The sequence below is a fragment of the Lagenorhynchus albirostris genome, chromosome 8 (genome assembly GCF_949774975.1).
Source record: "Lagenorhynchus albirostris chromosome 8, mLagAlb1.1, whole genome shotgun sequence".
NCBI lineage: Eukaryota > Metazoa > Chordata > Mammalia > Artiodactyla > Delphinidae > Lagenorhynchus > Lagenorhynchus albirostris.
In genome coordinates this window covers 315,683-330,391 of record NC_083102.1, presented here as the reverse complement: position 1 = coordinate 330,391, position 14,709 = coordinate 315,683, and the positions used below count along the sequence as shown (strand labels likewise).

At 44.3% G+C, this 14,709-nt stretch overlaps 1 protein-coding gene across 3 annotated transcripts in view; it reads right to left on the bottom strand.

The window, feature by feature from the left end:
* The window catches only part of ESYT2 (extended synaptotagmin 2), a 77,014-nt gene that overhangs the window by 40,602 nt on the left and 21,703 nt on the right, over nt 1-14,709 (bottom strand). For all 3 annotated transcript variants that reach the window (XM_060156257.1, XM_060156258.1, XM_060156259.1), the window contains exons 2-4: nt 6,653-6,694; nt 5,675-5,809; nt 3,236-3,312 (exon numbers count right to left, since the gene is read on the bottom strand). In XM_060156257.1, the coding sequence (XP_060012240.1) occupies nt 3,236-3,312; nt 5,675-5,809; nt 6,653-6,694 (254 nt within the window). The remainder of the gene's footprint in view (nt 1-3,235; nt 3,313-5,674; nt 5,810-6,652; nt 6,695-14,709) is intronic.

Here is a 14,709-nt window from a genome sequence, read left to right as displayed (position 1 = left end):
TGGGATGAAAGTCTTCCAATATTCACAGTTCTGATGTAGAAGTCAGTACCTGTAGGTTCTTTTGGTGAAGAGGGGACGTACAGTCAAGCACGCATTTTGGCAGAAATTTGCTGCTAGCCACGAGGGGCAGACATCTGAGTTAATAACAGCAGTGCTTTTCTAGCTATGAGAAGATGCAAGAAATTGGGCTCATAACATCATCTCCTGAATATATCTATCTGAAGACCTGTTCTGCCAGTCTTCCCAGAGCACAGAGGGCCTCATTCCTGATCTCTGCCCTGAACTCTTTTCAGGGTGTGTGGAAGGTCAGCAACTGCAGTGGCTGGCGGCCTCACCCTTGTAGAGGCAGATGGTGAGCGACAGGTTTTCACCCACACACACACACCAAGACTTGATCATTGATTTCCTCATAGCTCTCAATTACTCCTTCCCCAACTCCATGGCCAGTAACCTAGTTATGGTCCTTATCTGGAACACAGGAAAAAGCAGAATGCAGACTTTTTAGAGACATAAATATCTGAGCTGCATAACTTGCATATGCCGTCATGTCTGCTGAAACCACAAAAGCCAGGCTGCATCTTCAAAATGGCGTCCGGTAGCAGATTCACTCCGATGTTTATTTAATGAACGTGTATGAAGTGCTCCCTCAGCGCTGGAACAAGAGAACAAGGCTCCCACGCTCCTGAAGCTCACCCTCGGCCTAGTGGACAGCCCTCCCAGGGTGCGGCTGACCCGAAGACACACGCGGGGCTTCCTCTTCTACTGCACTGACAGCAGCAGCGTTTGCAGTAGTTCCAAATACGTTAAAGACGCAGAGTTTTCCGTATCACATCATCACGACATTCTATGCTCCCTTCTAGAATAAAGGTAATTGGTACTGACTGCTCATTTACTATATTAATATACTTCAGAAACTCAAAGATGATAAAATAAAACGATCCTTAGCCAAAACAACAAACCAAACCCTGCGGAGCCGTGTGTCAGTCAGCAGCTCAGCAGCGGCCTGCACACAGCTGGGCCGGGGCCTCAGGGAAAGCCGGAACCTTGGCAGTCACTAAGACACCAAAAAAGCAAAAGAAAAAAACGCCCACGAACAGTGAAGACAAGAGCCAGAGAAAACCTCTCTACCATGCAGGCAAGGCACCTGGCAGACCCCTAAGTAATTTTTTTCCCAATTTAGTGTGGTAAAATATACATAAAAATACCAGCTCAACCATTTTTAAGTGCACGGCTCAGTGGCATTAAGCACATTCAGATGACTGCGCAACCATCACCACCATCATCACTTCCAGAACTCTCTGCATCTTGCAAAACTGAAATTCGATACCCGTTAAACAGCAACTTCTGATCCCGCCTCCCCCAGCCCCCTGCAGCCTTCATCCTACTTTCTGTCTCTGTGAATCTGACTCCTCTGGGGGCCTCACATGAGTAGAATCAGACAGGATTTGTCTTTTTGTGACTATCCTATTTCATTTAGCATAATGTCCTCAAGGTTCATCCCTGTTGTAGCAGGACGGACACTACACACTGCAGGATTTCCTTCTTTATAAAGGCTGAATGATACTCCACTGTATGTACATAACACACCTTGCTTACCCATTCAACAGTCAATGAACACCTGGGTTGCTTCCATGTTTTAGCTGCTATGAACACAAGTGCACAAATACCTCTTTGAGACCTTGTTTTCAATTCTTTTGGGTATGTACCCAGAAATGGAAGTGCTGGGTCATACAGTAATTGTTTAATTTTTTGAGGAACAACTATTCTGTTTCCATAGCAACTGTACCTTTTACATTCCCGTCACCAGTGCACAGGGGTTCCAATTTCTGCACATCCTCACTAATCTGTTTTCTGATAGGTGCCATCCTGATGGGTGTGAGGCGGTATCTCACTGTAGTCTGGATTTGCTTCTCCCTGATTAACAGTGATGTTGAGCACCCTTTCGTGTGCCTGTGTCCACTTGTGTATCTTCTTTGGAGAAATGTCTATTCAAGTCCTTTGTTCATTTCTGAATCAGGTTATTTGTTTTTTTGTTGCTGTTGAGTTGTAGGAGTTCCTTATACATTCTGGATCTCAATCCCTTATCAGATATATGATTATATGGATTACACTGCTTCTACAGATTGCTTTTAGTGTTGACTTTTAACAATGTTAAGTCTTCCAAACCACAAACATGGGATGTATCCCTATGTATTTATGTCTTCTTTAATTTCTTACAGCAATGTTCTGTAGTTTTCATTGTACAAGTCTTCCACCTCCTTGGTTAAGTTAATTTCTAAGTATTTTATTCTTTCTGTTTCTATTGTAAATGAAATTGTTTTCTTAATTTCCTTTTTGGATTGCTCGTTGTTAGGGTATAGAATGCAACTGATGTGGTTTTTTTTTTGCATTGATTTTGTATCCTTCTACTTTGCTAAATTCATTTACTAGTTCTAAAACCTTTTTTTTGTGGAATCTTTCAGGTTTTCTACATAGATCATATTACCTGTGTACAAAGATAATTTTACTTTCTCCTTTCCAACTTGTATGCCATTCACTTCGTTTTCTTCATACCTAATTGCTCTAAAAGAACTTCCAGTACCATGTTGAACAGTAGTGGTGAAAGCAGGCATCCCTGTCTTGTTCCTGATCTCAGAGGAAAAGGTTTGTCTTTCACCACTGAGCATGCCGCTTGCTGGGAATATATGCCTTTTATTATGCTGAAGTAGTTTCTGTCTGCTTCCTGTTTAAGTGTTTTGATCATGAAAGTGTGTTGAATTTCACCAAATGCTTTTTCTGCATCAACTGAGATAATCATGCAGGGGTTTTTATCCCCCCTTAATTCTGTTAATGTGGGGCATTACACTGATCACTTTTCTTTGTTGAGCCATCCTTGCATCCCAGGAATAAATCCCACTTGGTCACAGTGTATAATCCTTTTACTGTGTTGCTGAATTCAATTTGCTAGCACTTTCTTGAGGATTGTGGCATCAATGTTCACAAGGGATATGGGTCTGTCGTTTTCTTTTCTTGTAGTGCCTTTACTTTCTTTTATTTAACATGTTTTATGAATGATAGCAATTATCTAGGCTGCCAGGAACTAAAACCAGAAAGTAAATAAATTTAGGTCTTCAACAAGAAGTTAGTCCAATTCCATCAAACAGCAGGTAAGAAATGTGCTCATTATAACCTCCACCTTATGGGTAGAGCTAAGTGACATCACACATCATTAACTATGACATAAATACAAACTTACCTAATCTGAAGGTCCAAAATAATTTGCCTTTTGTCCACATTTTCAGTATACACCTTAACACCATTGATCCTGAGGGGCTGAAACAAGAACTGGCTTACTTAAAACGTAGGAAGGGTGAAAGGAAAACCAAGCCCTGTGACACAGCAGAGCTGAGACAACGAGCTTCAGCATCAGGCCACAGGAGTGAAAACTCCTCTGCTTCACAATGTACTAGCTGTTTCACCTCCAGCAAGTTGTTAAACCTGTCCCTCAGCGCCCTCATCTGTAAAACACGGTCAGGAGGGCAGCTCCACATGGGCAATAGCGAGGCTACAGGACACAGGACCATGCAGGTCAAGGAGCACGGCCTGGCACAGCAAGTGCTCACAGGCCACAGACACAGCTCCGCTATGACCCTGCTTCGCTCCTTCCCAGGAGCCTTGGGCGCTTGTCTCTTGCAGATGACTTTGATCCTTTCCCTCTACTCCATCCTTACTAATTGTTTAAAATATAACTTCCCTTCATTTTTTATGTCATAATTTTCCATTTCTTAAGATTTTAATAAAAATGGGGCTTTTGAGTGAATCAAAAATACTAGCTATAGTTTCAACACCTAATACATGCTACAAGGTCACAATCAAATGACTCTGTAAAAAGAAAAGGAAAACCTACAATAGATGCTATATTTCAACATCATTGCAAAACCTTTTTCCCATTGATTTGAAACCCCTCCTAAGAAAGTTTTCAACATGACATTTGAGCATTAAAAACTCAAGCTGGAAAAAAAAAAAAAAAAAACTCAAGCTGAAGAACTACCGGACCTCTGGAGTCTTACTGCTCACTCTGACAGTGTGAGTGTCCTGAAACCTTATTCCTCAACCAGCTGCAGGAGAAACTCTAAGTCTACACTTCCTACCGTCCCAGGTCCCGGGCTTTTCTGCTCGGGTTCTCCTGCCCCTCTCTTCTGTCCCTTCAATCAAACAGCCCGGGTCCTGTGTGCCCAAAAGAGGTCCATGCAGCCACGGTGACGCCAAGCTCCCCGACTGAACCCGCACTACTCTCTGCATTCCTGCCGTCTCCTTGATGATGATCTTACGTAGCATCAAACTGAAGCGCATGTGAAACAGGGACGCAATTCTTCCTGAGACAAACCCAGCTGGAGCGAGAATTCCAGATCTGCGCAAGCATGAGCTTACCTAACTCTGGGAGACACAAACGCCAGCCAGAGGGAGACAGTGACTGTAGGGCCGGAGGAGAAGGGGCAGGCAGGGGAAGGACGCGCCTCAGAGACCTTACACGGCTGTCGAGGCCTAAGCTAGTCACCATCCGCCCTTCACAGTCACGTGCATTCTAGCTTGTAGCTGTGTCTTCCCTCTTGTCGTGATCGTTTGAGGTGACTGAGGTAAAGTGAAAATTAAAGGTAGTGTCCCATGGTGGTCCTGTGCTGGCCTGGTGTGCTCAAACAAAAGGATGCCCACACCCCGACTCGCAGCGTGTTGTAGACCTCACAGCCAAGCGGGCAAACGGCCTGCACAACACAGCTTGGCAGGACACACACACCTGAGGCACCGCGGAAGAGACGGAGCATTCTCTGCCCATAGAAAATAGGCCTTGATGGGGAACGGTGACTGACAGCCTGGGGAGTGTGGGATGGGAACGTGTCTGCGGGCAGTGACATGGATGGGGGTCAGATGGTCCTCAGCCACATTCACTAACACCCCGACAGGCTGAAGCACAGACATCGGGACGCAGGGCGTGGTGAGAGTGGGTTGTCAGGCTCTGCCCTGGTGTGTGAGTTTAAAGGACTACTGAACTCCAAAACAATGTTACCTTGAAACTAATGCTATGTTATGTGTCAATTACACCTCAACAGAAAAAATATTACCTTCAACTGTTGCTAATTATTGTAAACACTGACTTAAAAACATAAAAAAGGAAACTTGCCCTTAATGGTGGTCTTGAGGCTTCCTAGCAGTGTTGGAATTAGTGACTTTCTTTTGTATATAATGATTCCAACAACAAAGCCTACCTTTCCCTTCCCCTGTGTCACTACCGCCACACCGCAAGCCCAGCACTGGAGCCTGAGCTGCTGTTGTAAACGCTGTGGTGGAGCAGGTACCTCCAGCTTTTGTCAGCCTCATCATCCTTATACATCAAACTCCCTTTCCAGCAGGACAGATGGTAGAAAGCTGTACAAAGGTAATTCTAACAGAAGAACGTGGGGCAGAGACTCTCTGGGGCTGAGGGACCTCCGACGGACCTGGACTGGCCAAGAGACCACAGTGGACGAACGAGGCGAGGCCCCAACAGAGGAGGAGAGGGCCCCATGGGAGGCAGACCTGGGGAGGACCCGCACACACTGCCAGCCTTCTGCAAAACAGCTTTCTCTAGAGACAGTCTCAGGTAGTTTACCATTCTTTTCAGTTGTGCACAGGTGAGAACACTTAAGAAGAAACAAACCTGCTGCCCCACGTCAACCCTCGTGAAGCTGAAGGTGCTGAGGTGGGTGTGTGCTCCCCGCACAGCCGGCTCTATGGTTTCTCGAAATAACTTCTCTATAAATTGGCAAATGAAAGGCCACATGTGTTTTACAGTCTGAAAAGGAGAAAGAGCTCAGGTTAAACAAGATGATATAGTACTTAAGTCATCATGGAAAATTATGCTCCTATAGTTTACCAGAATTTTTGAAAAGCAAAGGAGGGGGGGCGTCCTTTTTGCTACGCACCTAAAATTTTTAAATGTAATACAACTGTAAACTATTGATTAACCAACCAATATGTTGCAGGAATTAGTTATTCTAGTTAAATATGCTGTTTAATCATATCATCACATTTAATCATTGCTAAAAAGTCAGAAAATCCTGTGGTTTCAACTCACTGCTAAAAAACTTTCTAAAACTGTATCGTTCTCAACATTAATGAGTTTTCTTTAAGGATGGACTAACTTCTAGTGATTACTTTTTGGGTAATCATTATTCACATTAGTTTTTACTATATAACTCTAAGGATATATAAAACATAGAGATAAAAGAGATCTACTTCAAAGTATAATGATCTAAAAACATAACCTTTAAAAAAAAGATTATCTACCACTAGATTTCTTGGGAGTTATTTCCCTCTTCACAATAATGTTCCAAAATTTTCGCTTATGACTATCATAAAAGAGATCTGTGCAGTAGCTGATCAGAAAAGAAGACACAGGGCCAAACATCCAACTATTAGTATATCATTAACTTCCTCATGTCAAAGAAACAGTCTGCACTGTCTAGAAAAGGAAAGTAATGTCTCAGTTATGACCGAGTTCTTTTGAGAGCAGAAGCCAACCCGCTAAGTCCAAATGCGTTCACATATTGTCAGCGTCCAAATCCCCAAACATGGAAATATGGCATGTCACCCTCTAATTCCCACTGCTATCTGGTGTTCAGTATTCTTCTCTTACCTTATTTAGCCATTCTGCTCTTTCAGTGTCTGGAAAATGAACCTAAGAGAAAAACATACACATGATTTACAATCTCCTGACAACTCTAAGTAAAACGCCACACAGGCCATTTAGTATTCTTCCTGTATATCTACTGTTTGTAAAATGCTGTTTAAGCCCGTCGCTGGGAAGCCCTACACAGAACCACGCGGCCCTGGCTCTCCACGCTCTAAGGACACTCTGAAGCCCTTGCCTACCTTGCCACTGGGCCGAGGGGCTCCCGGAGCGCACAGTCTCAAGCTCCTCCTTCGCCACCAGCATGGCCCCTGCCTGCAGCACCTAGGCTCAGAGCCTCAGAAGCCCACCTTTCCCTCCCCTTCTGGCCCAAAGGAGCCAGCACAAATCTTCCATGTTCGGCTCCTCTCCACACCGTCTCCCAGATGAGGATTAGAATTCTAATGGTTCTCCATGATGGGGCCTGTATACTGGAGAAAATAAGCACAGAGGTAGGAAAAAACCTACGTGGTGTTAAAACAACCCCTGCAGAAAAAGGCTAAAGCTGTTTTGGGCAGGGAGTTCTCCTCTGAGAAATGCTCCGTACTCCCCCACCCCTCAAAGAAAGAAGAACACGCTGGCCACACTAACATCCTGAAAACTGCAGTTCTGACACAGCTGCACGATGCATCTCAGGCAGGCTTGTACCGGTGACTGGGACATGGTCTGGAACTGCCACACCTACCTTCCTAAGTAACACAGATACTGCAGCCAGTAAAAGACAAGCCCCACCCCATCCTCTGGCTGAGAGGAGCTGGTCAGGGAATATTACTGTGGGGTGGGGTGTCCCCAAGAAGATGCCTCTTTGAGGACCAACTCTACTCTCAGGCTTGGGCTCTAAGCACAAACCATGGAATGGGGCCGGAAGCAGCCAGGTCCAGATTGGAGAGGCCACCGTCATCATGTCTGTTGTGGTCACACCGCTTCACGGAGAGGCCACAGCAGGTTCCACCTGCCCCACGTCCACGTGCCTAAGCAGACCTACTCCTTTACGCTGCAGGATGTGAAGCTTTTAATTTGCTTGAACCCGAGGGTGGGCTAGCATGACAAATAAGTTTTTCTAAATTAAGTTAGTTTGAATCCATCCTGGGACAAAACCAAATGGATAGCAACCTTCCAGAATGAAGAAAAGGCTCAAGAGTTGAGAAAGATGACGCTCAAGAAGCCAAGGCTCAGGAAAGGACTGCTGGCGAAGCTTGCTCAGATCTGGAGGCCATGTCACTGCAGAGGTTTGACCGGAAGGGAACTGGACTGCACTTTCCCCCCAGAAGGCAGGAGGCATTTGGGGCTGGGGATGGGGAGAACTGGAGGGCTTACCAGACTAGCTGGGCTAGGCCACAAGAGGGTTAGATCGCGGCATGAGGTGGCCGAGGAGGGCAAGCTCTCTTCAAGGCCTTTCAGCTGAAAGGTTCAGAGGAGCAGAAGGTGAGGGAAGACAGATGCCGAGGGACAGCCAACGGACAGATTGTAAATCTCCCCTGAACTAGGTTTCTGGAAGATCAATGAGGGCAACATGACTAAGCTACAAACTATACTTGTGTAAAATAATACAAGTAACTACCATTTACTGAGTATGCGTTGCTATCTATGCAGCAGGTTCTGTGCTAAGCTAGTCACGCACATAGTATCTGAGTTAATTCTTACAACAGATCTACAAATTTGAACTATTACTATCCCATATTTGCAGGGTAGCTACTAGTGCCAGAATGGGTATGAAAACCAGATTGGTCTGCTCATGTTTTTGGCCACTTCACTACTAAGGGATGTGCAAAGTGCGTGGAGCTCGCCGAGCCCTCAGGAGGACACACTCGATCAGAGTAGAGCCTGAAACTCCGATTCCATGCCTTAAATGTACGAGGTCCTGAGTGCCAGCCAGAAGTAGAAAATTTTGTGTTTAATAGTGATTCATCGAGTAACTCCAGAGGTTACACAAATCCTGAAACAGCCGATGGCAAAGTTCAGCAAACACAATAGCAGTTCACAATAAAACACTGTTACCAGACCCAGTGTTCCACCCAAGACTAAGAAGAGAGCGATTTAAGACTGGTTTCACTCAACATTCAAACTCCTTCCTAGGAAAGAGCTAGTATCCATCAACACGAATTAATAATTAAGTAGTAATGACAAAATCCCATGTGCATCCAACCACCCTGTGACCCAGCAATTCCATTTCTGAGAATCTCTTCTAGAAAGAAGATGCATGCACAGCACTGCCCGTGGCAGGAGCGGCCAGGACCGTGGGGTGGAACAGATGCTGCACCCACACTTGAAGTGCTGCGCAGCTACAGAAGTGGGGAGGGGCTCCACAGCAGTGATTTCCAGAATTGTTTGAATACTTGCTGTGGAATAACTCCCAGGATTTTTTTTATTTTTTTATTTTTTTTGCGGTATGCGGGCCTCTCACTGTTGTGGCCTCTCCCGTTGCGGAGGCACAGGCTCAGCGGCCATGGCTCACGGACCCAGCCACTCCGCGGCATGCGGGATCTTCCCGGACCAGGGCATGAACCTGTGTCCCCTGAATCAGTAGGCGGACTCTCAACCACTGCGCCACCAGGGAGGGCCCCAGGATTTATTTTTAAGTGAAAGTACAAATGGAGAAAAGCAGGTACAACTGCTACCATTCATCTTGTGGGGGGCGGGTATATTAAAAAATTTTTAATAAAAAATGAACAAAAACTTAAAACACTGTTGCCCAGGGAAGAAGGGGACAGGGTAGAAGAAACAAACGCATGAGAAGAGCCCTAGGTTGAATCAAGCCCCCCAACCCTGCCCAGTGCCCAGTGCCCAGTGCAGCCCCACTGGAGGGGACCCCGCTCTGCTCCTGTTTGGGAACACGCCCAGCCATCCTCACAGCCACCACCACGACCATGCAGACAGGCCTCGAGTTACACAACCATGGGCAGGGGCAGACCCTCACCTCCTGCCTCCAAGTCCAACTCTTAAAATCCTTGGCACACTTAAGTGGTTCCTTTCTAATCTTCCCAGCATCAGAGAATTCCTACTGATATCAAACAAGTGATTTAATTTACCAACTGGGCCCGTACTAGTCCCTCTCTCTTCCAGTCAGTATGTCGTACCAAATTCATGTGTGCAAATACCATCAAATGAACTTCTACTTTCAATTAAAGCATTACAAGAAACTACTATGTTTGGTAATAGAAAACATTGCCAGACTTTCCAATTAATGAAAATTTATTAGTAGAGGCCATATATTCTTAAAAATACTGTTATGTTTGTATGTGTGCATATAAACATATACTTTTATATAAGTTATACAAGTTTATAAATGGACAGAAAAAGTTTGCAAGAATACAAGGAGTGGTGGCTTCCCTGGTGGCGCAGTGGTTGAGAGTCCGCCTGCCGATGCAGGGGACACGGGTTCGTGCCCCGGTCCGGGAAGATCCCACATGCCGCGGAGCAGCTGGGCCCGTGAGCCATGGCCGCTGAGCCTGTGCGTCCGGAGCCTGTGCTCCGCCATGGGAGAGGCCACAACAGTGAGAGGCCCGTGTACCGCAAAAAAAAAAAAAAAGAATACAAGGAGGGGACTTTCCTGGTGGTGCAGTGGTTAAGAATCCTCCTGCTAATGCAGGGGACACAGGTTTGAGCCTTGGTCTGGGAAGATCCCACATGCCACGGAGCAACTAAGCCTGTGGGCCACAACTACTGAGCCTGCACTCTAGAGCCCGCGAGCCACAACTACTGAGCCCACAAGCCTAGAGCCCGTGCTCAGCAACGAGAAACCACCGCAACGAGAAGCCAGAGCACCACAACGAAGAGCCGACCCCGCTCGCTACAACTAGAGAAAGCCCACATGCAGCAACGAAGACCAAATGCAGCCAAAAATAAATAAATTAATTAATTTTAAAAAATACAAGGAAGGGGCTTCCCTGGTGGCGCAGTGGTTGAGAGTCCACCTGCCAACGCAGGGGACACGGGTTCGTGCCCCGGTCCGGGAAGGTCCCATATGCCGCGGAGCGGCTGGGCCCGTGAGCCATGGCCGCTGAGCCTGCGCGTCCAGAGCCTGTGCTCTGCAACGGGAGAGGCCACAGCAGTGAGAGGCCCGTGTATCGCAAAAAAAAAAAATAATAATACAAGGAGGGGAATGAGGCTTTTATAGTTTCCTCTATTTCTATATGTTTGAATTACTTGTAAGAAGCATAAACTACTTTTCTAGTTATTTTTGTAATTTACAATTAAAACTAAGAATTTTCTAACACAAAAGTACTACTTTATACAATAAATGACTCTGAAATTATGTGACAATAGACTTTTCATAAACTACATTTTAATTATATTAGCGAGAATGATACTTAGAAACAAGACGCTCTTATAAGTAATCTACTCCAAATCTGCTTTGAAAAATTTTTTTTCTGAATCATCAAGTTTTAAAGGTAAAGTACAACTATGTTGAAACAAACACTTTAATGACCAAAAACAATAATGACTCCTGTAAAAAATATTCCAAAATGAAATATTCGCCTTCCCTAACAGTAGTTGATTTCTCTAAGTTCACCGGTATTTCTCAAGTTAGGTCTGCCAGTACACCAGCAATTCCTATTCATCCTGTCACACCTCAGGCCAAGACATACACCAGTCCCACGAGTCACCTACATGTAATAATAGAGCTTCTCTACTCACCATCATGCACCAGGACAGAAATACAATTCGCCTGGTGTGAATTCTGATTCTGTTACTGCATTTTCGTCACTGTGCTTTAACCTACCGCAAACGTATAGATTGTTCTTTTTGAAAAACAGGCTGAAGAAGCCATTTTTTGAGCAGTTAGTTGGGTCTGGCTCTGTGCCCAAAGCCAGGGACATGACACGGAATTGGCCGTGGTCCTGTCCTTGAGAGGCTCATGCTGGCGGGTGGACGGGCGTGGAGAGGTATGACCGCCAGCCTAGGAAGAAAGAACAGTGCGGGCTGGGGAGGGTCTGATGCTGCCTCCAAGAGTCCACGAGAGACTCAGGAAGACTACGTTAGATGGGTTTGAAAGGGTTAGCTGGGAGTTGCCATGCAAAGAGAATACACTAAGCAGAAATAATGGTGCATGCAAGTTACTCTGGTTGGATTAAGAGAAGAGAGGAATGGTAGATGCTGAAGCTGAAAAATCAGGTCAAAACCAGCCTGAAGTGCCTTCTGTGCCACACAAAGGAGTGTGGATTTTGTTCTACTGGCAATGGGTCAACGCTGGAGTTTTCAGGAGGGAAATTATGTAAGATTAATATTTGAGGAAACGTATTCTGGAACTACCAGAGGAGAAGGCAGAGAAACCATCTGCACAAGTAGGCTTCCCGTACAAGTGAACTGGCTCACATCGCTATAGTTTATGTGAGATGAATTCTGAAAGTCAAGCCGTCTCTTAGTGGAGAATCCCAGGACATTCAATAATTCTGAGGTTTTTAATTTGTAAGGGATGGTTTCAAAGTGCCAAAGAAAAAGAATATATCAAAATTGAAGACAGTAAATCTGTTACCAAATTTTAATTCTGTTCACTAAGTCAAAAATCTGCTTCTCACTAATACATATTCATAAACACTTGTTTATGTTCCACAAAACAGAATTTAAAGTAGCTAAAACATCACAGAGAAAGGTAGAGATGTACAGGGAAAACAGAAAATGTGTTCCTAAGGCATACAGGAATGATGAACACATGTCATTCGGTTTCAAATCTAATTTTTCAGCTGAAAAACAAAACCTAACAAACAAAACATCACCAAAAAAAAATAAACCCACTCAAATCTGCTCTACAAGTCTAATTATGAAACAAGTTTTCATGTTTATTATTCATAGTATCTTTACAAACTAGAAATAACCATTGTATGAGTACTGAAATTTTAATTATTTTTAAGAGTTGACACTACCCAAGAAATCTTTTTTAATCTTTTCTTTAAAAAGAACAAAGGCATATTTTGGATTCTAATATGATATTGATATTATCAAAGTTGTTTAGAAAAAAATAAACCAAATACAAAAGACAGACACTGGCTGTGTGCTGAACCCTACCTACAGACAACGTCTTGTCTAACCCTCACAACCGCCTTGTCCACAGTTAATGCCCCACCCAACAGATGAGGAAACAGACTCACCCGAAGGATAATTTGTTAAAATCACACGGAAATAAGTGAGCTAGAGGGAAAAGGCCCAGACCCACAGGGCTCTAAAGTCCTCCCTAAAGTGTAAAAGATGGAACGAATTTATACATAGCTAAAATTTTCTACTTAAATCATATTTCACCCACTTCTGAACACGGGATAATGTTTAGAACTGAAGCTAAACAGAAGAACTGTCTTTCTTTAAACAGCATTCCCCTTGAAGACCCTGTTAATAGTCGGCACTTGTGCAAACATCCCTGCTCAGTCTAAGGCAACTATACAAAGTGCAGCTGCAGGGAGTCCTGCTGAAATCCCACCACCACTAGTGGTGGTGAAACACGCAGTGTAAATTAACCCATCCCTTTATTTTAGAAATCTAAAATAAGGTAGTCAATGTCTGGGAAATACAAGTGAAGATAACATATCTATTTCACCTGAAGCATTACTGATTTAATGTCTTTAAGTAAAATACAAAAGATAATGGATAAAATGATCATTTTAGAAACCAAATGTCATTAAACTTCAAATAGCAAACTGGCCAATCAAGTTCACTTGTTCATATTCTTCCTTATTCCAAGAAGGATTTGAGCTTTGCTCATTTCTACATTCCTTTAAGCAGTGTCTCAAAAAACCAAAAACTAAAAAATCAACATCAAAAATCCCAGTGGCAGAATTCACTTCATCTGGGACAGATGTGTGCCCTGGAGCCCAGAAGAGGTCCCTGCTGGGCAGCTGGCCCTCCAGGCGCTACCTCACCGGTCACCCAGCACACCAGAGTGTCACCTGCTGTCGTCGATCCCCTAACACCAATCTTCCTGCACAATGCAAAGAGTTCTACCTAAGTCCACAAGCTGAAAAGATCTAAGCAGGAGTTTTGTTTTCCTGTCTAAAACTAACACTTACATCTCAAAAATAAGAATAGATGAGGCATGGCCGAGGAAGAATGGGCCAATTGAATCCCATCAACCCACACAACCATGAGAGATAAAAACTGTGTTTTAAGCCACTAAAAAAAACAAACAAAAAAAATAGATGAGGCAAGACTAGGACAATCGAACCACAGGTTCTATGAAACCATGAGAAGCCTGTACTTTATCATCTCACAACAGAAACTGTTTTCAGGAAGCCTTTAAGCAATCAACACATATCTCTACCTGGAAGTACACTGCAGTTTACTTAAACAGACCTGACTGCATTCAAAGAGTTCACAGGCTGGGGAGAGACTAACTAGAAATCTTCAAATGTTTAATGTTCCTTTGTCTGCATATGGATTAGTCTTAAAATCAATGCAAATGGGAAAGGACAGACTCACAGACAGTTAAAATTGCCCAGAAAAATTCAAAGCGAGTCCAAGGTTCCAACATATAGAAGGGCTCCCTGGAGAACCCAGGATTTGGGAGCTGTTGTCACTGATGGGGAAAGAGAGTCGTTCTCCCTCTCTCGACCTTGGGTCAACCGGCCATCTACAGCTCTCTATGCCAGTGCTTTCCAATCATGACAGACACAGAAAACCATGTGTATACAGTCTGCTGAGATAAACTAGGGGGACCTGGGAGCATCTGTATGGGTCTTAGAGGAAAGCCCCTTACAATTTCTTCATGCTATGTAATTATCATGGGAAAAAATCATTAGAAGCACTAATAAATACTGACATTGGACAAGACTTCCAAATAAGAGGATTTAAACAAAGCTGCAATGTTAAGCCACCAGCATCTTGCAGCATCCATGCTACCCCTTTGTGGCCCCGCAGTGGGGAGCTCTGAGCACTCCTCAAGACCGGCTGGTGAGCACGTCAGGAGAAAACGACTCAAACGTAAACTGGCACCGACATAAATTCGTGCCCTGCAACCTTTTTACATTAAAATTTTTTTACCCATTAAACCATCTCCGCCTTTCCTCACAACCCCAATTCCAATCTGCCACCTCCCA